Source organism: Pteronotus mesoamericanus, unplaced genomic scaffold (assembly GCF_021234165.1).
Source record: "Pteronotus mesoamericanus isolate MK-2021 breed Mesoamerican mustached bat unplaced genomic scaffold, CSHL_Meso_final contig_182, whole genome shotgun sequence".
NCBI lineage: Eukaryota > Metazoa > Chordata > Mammalia > Chiroptera > Mormoopidae > Pteronotus > Pteronotus mesoamericanus.
Window position 1 is genome coordinate 35,822,947 of NW_026555078.1, and position 9,498 is coordinate 35,832,444.

At 43.6% G+C, this 9,498-nt stretch overlaps 1 protein-coding gene across 2 annotated transcripts in view; it reads right to left on the reverse strand.

Moving 5' to 3' along the window:
• LOC129066050 (cyclin-dependent kinase-like 1) overlaps positions 1 to 9,160 on the reverse strand; it is a 40,187-nt gene extending 31,027 nt beyond the window's left edge. For both annotated transcript variants that reach the window (XM_054567592.1, XM_054567590.1), the window contains exon 1: positions 8,894 to 9,160. In XM_054567592.1, coding sequence (XP_054423567.1) covers positions 8,894 to 9,061 — 168 coding nt within the window. In that variant the 5' untranslated portion in view covers positions 9,062 to 9,160. The remainder of the gene's footprint in view (positions 1 to 8,893) is intronic.
• Positions 9,161 to 9,498: the final 338 nt, after the last annotated feature.

Consider the following 9,498-nt stretch of genomic DNA (forward strand, 5'->3'; position numbering starts at 1 on the left):
AGGCTGTCCCAAAAGGTAAAAATGTTCTTCTTTTTTTACAGCCAAGTAGTTTTCCATTGTACAAATGTACCACAGCTTTTTATCCACTCATCTACTGAAGGGCACTTGGGCTGTTTCCAAATCTTGGCGATTGTAAATAATGCTGCAATGAACATAGGATAGCACAGATTCTTTCGAATTAGTGTTTTGGGTTTCTTCAGATAAATTTCCAGAAGTGGAATCACTGGGTCATAAGGTAGTTCCATTTCTAATTTTTTGAGGTAACTCCATACTGCTTCCTGCAGTGGCTGTGCAGTCTACTTGCTGTTCTTTTTGACCCTCTACTTCCCTGCCTTTGGAGCCTTAAGGTGGCTTAACTGCCAATAGGTGTTTGGTCCAAGAGCACTTTGCTTCCCTCAGCAAAAAAGTCAGCAAAGCAATGCCAGACAGAGACATAAATCATGGCGATGAGGTGGGCCAGGTTCCAGGAGGCACTGGAGCTTACTCAAGGTCACCCGACAGCTTTGAGCCAGATCAGGGACTGCAATTCCTAACCATGGCTCTGCTCCCCGTGCGGTCGCACGGGCACAGCCTCACTGGAAGGCCACCAAAAGTGAGGGACGGTAGGAAAAAGGGGGATGCCCCGAGCATTCCGTGGTTATCGTTATTCATGAGCACAAAGTACACACTCAACATTCTTACCTTCCCAGCCCCTGGGAAGCTTTTTTTCATATTTGTCCCCCAAAGAAGTCTTTCTACACGTATTTTCCTAATTACCTCCCTTTGAAGTTTCTCTACCACAAATATACTGTATATCTCTGTACACAGTTTAGGAGTGATGTGCGTGTATGATATGCTCGGAGGCCTGGTGGCCCGTGAATGAGTCGTGTCCACAGTGTTCTGCTCCGAACAGCCCTGCTCAGCTGGAGACTCATGCCTATGGTTTCTTCTATGGAGTCAATCACCCCCAAGTCTGGTCTTCTTTTCCTACTGCCTTCTGTTTTTCCCAGCATGGCTGACCTTTCCAAGAACCCTGCCTTCTCAGGATGTGCCTGAAGTGGAACAGCTTCAGTTATGTCATTGTTGCCTCCAGCGATGTTTTAGAATGAATCTGCTCTAGGCCCCACTTGTTTGTCTTTCTGGAGGGTGTCTGTAGAGCTCTCCTCCAACTCCATGTTTCAAATGAGTCTATTTTTTTTTGCATCAGCCTCCTTCACTGTTCAGCTTTCACATCTGTACATAGTAATTGGGACTATGAAGGTGTGGATGGTCTTAGCCTTGGTTTCTAATGATACATCTTTGCTCTTGGTGACCTTTCTTAATTCTTCCATTGCTGCCTTCCGAGTCTTAGCCTTCTCTTGGTTTCCTGGCTGCAGTCTCCATTTGAATTATGACTGAACCAGACTAAGCAAAATCTTGAACAATTTCAATGTCTTCATTGTGTATTTCTTCTGTAGTCATAATTTCATGTCTCTTGGTGTTCAAATGCAGTCCTGCTTTGGCACTTTCTTCTTTGACTTTCATCAGCAGTCACGTCAAATCATTCCTGCTTTCTGCCAGTACAATGGTGTCATCCGCATATCTTAAGTGATGCTGTTCTCATGAAGAATGGAGAGCTTTATTGTAATGTTTATAGTAAAGTTTTTGATGGACATTTACCATCCCCCCCCATGGTTATTCTTATCTTTGTTGGTGGTAAACTCTAACTTTTTGTCTTCTAAAATAAGCTACATGGTTATGGAATGTGAGTTGGAAAATACTGCTATTCCAGTAAGAATCTGCACCTAGGCACCCATGGAAACCGTGAGTGCCACAGCGCAGGCCTGGATGCAGCAAGGGTAGGGTGAACCTGAGGACCAGTCTTGGGGAGACTTCAGAGTGTGGTGAGCAGTGCTACATCATGGTTCTGACGTGTGGGACGGCAGGGTGTGGACTTGGCCAATCATTAACCATCCCCAATCCATTTGTAAAATGGGATAACAATACTTACCCTCCAAGGTTGTCTAAGTGTAATTTGTGCATTCTAGGTAAGGACACAGGGCACTTTGTTCAAGTCTACTAGGTGACCAAATGACAATATGTGATTCCTTCTCCTTGTCGTTTCTCATTTTTCTCCTCTTCTGGAGGGTGAGCTGCCACAGACAATGTCCTAGTTGCTGCTTTCAGCTCTTGATTGATGTTGGTCTGATCATCTCTAAGGCCCACTCCCATCTCCCACACTGCTGACGGTCTGCCCCGACACCGAAGAGTGACACTGTCCTGTCCTTCATCTCAGCGGCTCTGGGAGCATCTATGCTTTCCACCACTGCTGATTGGAATTCTTTGCTTCCTCTTCCAATGGTTCTACCATCTTCATTCCAAAGAGAAGGTTCAGCAACATAGTGGCTTGGGACCTCAGCAATACAATTACTCTGGGTTGGTTGGTTTGTGTTTGTTTTGAAACCACAGCTCTTTTCTTGTTGGACACTTCCCAAAGGGTCTGGGTTGGGTTCAAGTTCAGTCACATGCTTTATGCAGGAACAGTGTCCACTTCCCATTACAGGGCCTGCAATGACTCCAGCCTATCATGCCATACTTCTTGATTTAAGGTGATTTTCTTTCAGTGACTTTGTTTCCCTCTGAAATCTGGTTTCTGTCAGGACTGCCCTACCTTCCATCCAAACTATCTTTATATGCTTGAATCCCAGTCATGAAAATGGGTTGAATTCTTTCCTGTAGGGTACATGGATCATATGCAAATAGAAGATGTTGTACATGCTGGTGGAAGAAGTTCTACACCCACAGTTTGAAGCTAGCTGTGGGTCCTGCTACAGAAAGATTAAGGATAGTCTCTGTAAAGAACCTAGCAACATTCCAAATGAAATAAGCGGGAGCCTAATCTCCTAGCTGGTCTATGGATTGGTCTTTTATTATGTTATTATAGCTATGCTTTTTGCTCATGGTCCACATTAGTAAACCAGTGTCATGGCCCCAGAAATTCCCGTCCTCCAACATCATCATTTTCTCTTTACTGGGTTAATACCATCAGCATCCAAATATACTTCCGTATTAGAAACAATGGCAACAAAAACTCTCTTGACCTCACATCTTTCCACGTGTCTGCTGCCCTATTTCTCAGCTTCCTTTTATGATAAAATTCCTCAAAAGAGTTGTCTGTATCACTGTCTTCACTTTACACCTCTCATTCTCTCTTTAACCCTCTTGGATGAAACTTTTCTTTCTACCACTCCTCCCAAACAGCTCCTGGAAGATCACAAATGACCCTCACATTTTCAAAGCCGGCACTTAATCCTAAGTCTATACCAATGAGGACCTTTGACACCATTGACCACGCCCTCATCCCAGGGTGCAGGCTTTGGTACTGCTGTCTCTGTTCCCCACGGTGGCCTAGTCTCATGGCCTTAAATGTCACTACTAAGCTGATGTCTCCCAACTTCATATCTGAAACCTGGACTTTTCCCTCAATGCCAGACTTGTATATTTGATTGTCTACTTTACAGTCTCCTTGGATGCACATTCCAAATTTAACACAACCACAACAGAAGGCTTGATTTCCCTTCCCCCAATTTTGTACTTCAGCCTCTCTCTCTCTTTGTTTTTCCAGTTAGTCAGGAATGTTGGAGTCATCCTGGGTTCCTCATCCAACCACCAGACTCCCATGTGCGCTTCTCTCAGGATAACTCTAGAATCTGACGACCCCCCCCTCTATCACTCTGACCCCATCGTCTCACACCTGGATCACTCCAACAGTCTTCCTCATGACCTTCCCGAGTGTGGAGCTGGAGCAGCCAGCAGCCAGAGGAACCCTTCTGGAACAGAAGACATGCCAAGGCATCCTTCTGCTCAAAATGCTCCGGTGGCGCCCATCTCATTCACAGTAAAATCCACAGTCCCTACCGTGGCCCACGGGGCCCTCATGTCTGACCCCCTTACCTCTCTACCTTCATCTCCTATAACCCTCAACCTTACTTACTCTGCTCCAGACACTCCGGAACATGCGGAGAACACATCACTTGATCCTGCTTTGGGGCCCTGGGGCCGTCCCTCTGCCTGAAACGCTTATGCCCTGGATAGCGACATGAGTCTTCCCTTCACCTTGCCTTCCAGCCTCCCTTCAGCTGGCATTCTTCAGAAAGCCTTTTCCTAACCACCCTAAATAGAAGACAAGCCCCTCCGTTACTCTCCCTGCCTTATCTCGTTTTATTTTTCACCACTCGACATATCATTATTTGTTTATTCTCAGTCTTTCTGTCTCTGTGAGAAAAGAGTCCACGAACAGCACCTGGTACATGGCAAGAGTTCTGTAAAAACTGCCAAATGAACACATGTCAACTATATTTTGCATGGGTGTTTTATCAAAGCACTAACTAAAAATACTGACTTTTTCCCTTTTTTCCCCCACAATGTAAAATGAGTTTGGCAAACTAACAAAAACCTCATTGACACAGACAACGGTATGGTGGTTACCAGAAGGGGCGGAGGAGTGAGGAGAGGTTGAAACAAGTAAAAGGGGTCAATATATGGTGACGGAAGGAGACTAAGCTTTGGGTGGTAAGCACACACCGCGATATACAGATAATGCATTACGGAATTGTACTTTTGAAACTTATATAATCTAATCAACCAGTGTAACCCCAATAAATGTAATTTTAAAAAAAGAAAATGAGGTTGAGAAAGGGTAGGATAGTTGCTTTGAGCTCAGGTATTACCGTATGATTTTATTACTGTCACTAGAATGAACTTAATTTGTCCTTAAATAGAGTATGAGTTGACTGATTTTAATGGAAGAACTATTTATTTTTTATAAAGCCTAATTATCTAACCTGGATAAAATATAATTCAAAATTAAAACATTGAATGTTTCACTGCAGTAGGACCTCTTGGTGAAGAGTGAATTATATTTAGTTTAAGAAGTAGTTTATTAGTACAAATACTAAATTTTTCTCATAAAACTGTGTCGCCCATTTTTTCAAATGGCACAAAATAATGCTATTTGAAGTGTTTAAAATGTTCAGAAAAAAATGTTTTCTAAAAATATTAACAAAACAGATTTCTTGATAATAGTTATCATCCTCAAAAGCATTTACTAACAAGTCCTTGGCTGGTGTGGCTTAGTTGGTTGGAGTGTTGTCCTGTAAACTGAAAGGTTGCAGGTTCAATTCCCAGTCAGAGCACATACCTAGGTTGTGGGTTTGATCCCCAGTCAGGGCGCATGTGGGAGGTAACCAATCAATGTTTCTCTCTCTTTTTCCCTTCCCCTCTCCGAACTATATAAACACATCCTCGGGTGAGAATATTTTAAAAAGCAAGCAAGCATTTACCAATATATAGCGCTACATTTTCATTGTAGATGTGCTGCCTTAAAAATTACACAATCAATTACTGGACAATTCACTCCTACAATCATCCCTGCTTAAGAGGAAACAAATATTTTTAAGAGTCCAATAGCAACTATTGGGAGATAGTTGCTTTAAATTATTAAATAAACAGTTTTAAGAAGAGACAGACAAACAAGGACTTCTCTGAGGATTGACTGATGCAGGCCAAATTCTATTACAAAATCCAAGAAACCATTCAGTTCTTTTGTAGTATTAGTGTTTTGTTGTATCAAATATAGGTCCTATTAAGCAGGACATTACCTGACTTGGGGAATCTTTTTGTTCCCAGACATAGTGCTTAATTTCATGAGATTTAGGCTTCACAAAACAAATGATGTCACCATTCTCTCCCATGGATAGTAAAATAAGAAAAATAAGGACAATGATATAGATACACTCACAGAATTATACACATACATTCACACACACCAGAGAAATGAATCTATACAAATGTTATTTGTAGTTATCAACTTCTCTCTCGGGAAGACTGCTTTATTCTAAAACTGACGTTCCTGGTTTATAAAAAAATATTACAACGTCTTTTCTTTGATGAAGCAATGGTGATAGTTGGTAGCTGGTTTTTTTAAAAGGCTACGAACCCTATCCCAATCTGTAAAAACAAAAAAAAAAATTTTTTTAAACTATTACTGGTCTATGAAAATACAAAACATCCACAAATGACAACTTTCTAAAAACATTTCAGCTAGCTTCCCTTCTTTCTTTCTAGGAGAAAACCCAAATCCTTAGCCTGGCATTCAAAGTCTTCTACATTTGGTCTTGAGGTGTCTTTCCAGCTTTCCTTATCACTCCGGGGGCAGCCAGGCAATCAGCACCTGTCGGTCCTCACCTGCTTTGGCTAAGGTGACTGGGGTACCTTCAGCCTTAGTCCTGCTGGCTCCTGGTTCCTGACCTTTGCAGGGGTCATTTAAACCCTCAGCTCTTTGAGGGATGTTCAAGGAAAACCCTAGGAACTTAAACTCACTGAGTCACTGAGCTGCAACCTTCCCCTGGGTCCAAGGAACTGTTTTTTGCTTCCAGTTTGGTACTCCTCCTTCCCATGGGCCCTGAAGCTCTGCCTTCAATTCCAGTTCAGATGAGACCCTCAAACACATCCCTACCTCTCACCGATTTCCTCTTCTCAGGGGCGACAGCACGTGCCCTGGGGTCAGGCTCCAAACCCCAAAGACCACCTGGGACCAACGTGGAGCTCTGTGCTAACCGTCACATCCCAGGGCCAGGGTGTTCCCAGGAAACACTCGCACTCCCTCCCACTAGACCCTGGCTTCCTGGCCTCCCCTTGTCTATGCGACCTGCTAGCACACGGCAGGCATCTTGGTTAAGACGTTGGAGTTATCACTTGGGCTCCCTCCATACACTGCTTCCCACTCATGCACCTTTTCCTAGGACACACTATCTGCCCTGAATGCCTTCTCTCTCATTCCGTGCCTCCCTGAACATCTCAAAGTCTAGCTCAAATGTGCCTCCTAACAATTTATTTTCACTATTCAACAAACATTTAGAGGGGGTCTTGCCAGGCCTGGGGACACGAGGTACATGACACAGGCCCTGCGCAGTAGGAACCCAGTCTATCCTGAGTGGGCGCCGACGGGGAATCACTTCCCTTGCACAAGGTAAGCACCTGCAAGACAGGCTGCGCAACTTGGTGTAAACATTGTTTCAGGGACTATAAGTATTTACTGAGAAAATAAATGGAAAAACATGACTTTAGTGCACAAACGGTCAGTTCATTTATTCAGCCAGTATTTATTAAGTAGCCATTATATGTTAGGAATATCAGAGAATTCTGAAAAGCTAGGGCTTAAAGAGACAGCCTCTGCAGAAGTCTAGTCCCATCACCTCATACAGATCGGGGAGTCCGCATCTGTGCCCTGACGGCGGGGTGGCGGGGGGAGGGGGCGGTAAGGGAGGGGATTGCGCGCTGCATGCTTTGAAATCCTGTGTGCACAACTCTCTCCTTTAGAGCAAATCAATATTCAGTTATTCAAAAGAACACATCTCACTTTCTAATTTATGGGCAATACCCACCTGTCCTAAGAACTTACTTTTTTAACCTTTTTAAAAACCCAACAAGAACATTTACTGGAGGCCCACTACGTGCCAAGTAAGTGACACAGAGATACAGAGGCGAGGTTCCTGTCCTGGCAGAGTTCAGTTAGTTAAGGGAGCCACACCTGTAAGCGCTACAGCGCTAGAGAGCGGTGAGGGAGCGCAGCAAGGCAGCCGCAGGGGGCCTTCAGAAGCAGAACAAGGGTCTCCACTAGAAGGAAATTTTCTTTTCTTCGGAGGAAAGGAACTTTGAAATGCAATGATCACTTCCTCCTCTAGGCAAGCCAGAGAAAGTGAAAAACTGCCCACCAGCCCAAAAGAAATGGTGGCAATCTCTCCCTGGGTAGAGGGTGGGGAAGGGCAGAGGGGGCCAGGGGGTGGGCTGTGCAAACACTGCTGGTCTCACCCCTTCCTAGGGGAGCACTTCGGGAAGGGGAGGGAGTTGGAAGTGTTTTTATCAGAACAGATAACATCCTGCTGGTAAAGAACATCCTCAATCCAAACAGAGAAAGTGTTCCTATTATCCACCCACTTTACCCAAAGCCTGCTGCTGCTTCCCATTCCAGGCCCTTATCCAGAGGTATCCCACATACTTAATTCCCGGGGAAAGAGGACTTTGAGAGAGGCCTGGAGACGATGGAGAAGCAGGGATAAGAGAAAATGCCGAGTGTTCCACTCGCCTCCCGTGAGGGTGCTCTTTCCTTGTCCTGTAGTCAGTCAGCATGTCAGGACGCAGACCTTAACTATTTGAAACCAAGTTAACCCCACTGCATTCATTACACGTCTACTTTGTGGTTTGGGTTTCATCTTCACAGAAATTCAGAAAAGAAACCTCTTTCCATTAGAAGGGGAAAAAAAGTTTTAGCTTGTAATTAACAACCCTCCCCCCCCCTTAATATCATGGTCTTCTAGGGTTAACTAAGAAACATTTTTTAAGTGATCATTTTGCTCCTTTGAGAAAAATCCTTCTTTTCAAGACAGGACATTATGATGCTCAGAGGTAGATAAATGTGAGGTTTTCAAATGTAATGAAAACCTGTCAGCTTCCTAGCAATTTGAAAAAAAGATGGATGATTAATTCTCTTAATGGACTGAGAACATCAACAGAAGATTGCCTAGGAGTTTAAAAATTATGCATGTTAACAGACCTGAGTTGTGGTATGTTCTTAAACTCTCAAAGTTGATGACTCTCAAAGAACTAGCTCTACAGGTGACATGGAAAAGAAGCTATTGGGAAGAAAAATAAAATATCTCATAGCATGTCTGAAAGTGAATACCATCTTGCCTGTATTTACATCTCTGCTTTCTAGTTCATTACATAATTGGTGATTTGTGCACAGACGTTCCATTTGTGTCAGAGGACAAAAGTCCTTGAAGGGAGGAGACGCAACTATACCTCAAGGCATTTACTTAACATAACATGCCTCCAATTTTTAGCCCCTGAAAATTCACTGAAAAGGATCCATTACCTTGAGCATGCGGACTTCTCGAAGGGCGATTTTCTTTATGACAGGGTCATCTTCTGATTCCAGAAACCTCTTGATGGCCACGATCTGGCCCGTGTCCCTGTTTCTGCATTTGAAAACAACTCCATAGGATCCTTCACCAATTTTCCCAATTTTTTCATACTTCTCCATCACAGAGGAATAAACTTTCTTAAAATGGATCTTCACATAGTTTGAAAATGTCGCTTGTAAAACATCAGCACGAACAGACTGTACTGGAGTCCCATTCAGCAACGGCTTCACCAAGGACCTAGAACAGAACACCACCAACCTGATCAAGAATTAGGAATTAACCCACAGCTTTAAAGCCTCGCCCCTCAGCAATGGCAACGTGACCCAACGACAGCCTAGAGTTAGGTAACCCAATTTTAACCGTCTGTTTTATATACCCTGCAAGTTAAAATGTAACTCATCATCCTAAAACGAACCGAGTTGTAAGATAATCTATCTTTTAAATGTTATATTGTAGTTCACCCGATCTAAGATACATGAGCTGGCTGGAGGTCGAGGAAGGCTAAGGGGCTTCCCGGTTCTAATTTCGGGTCTGATTTCCTTGCAGCAAGAAGACA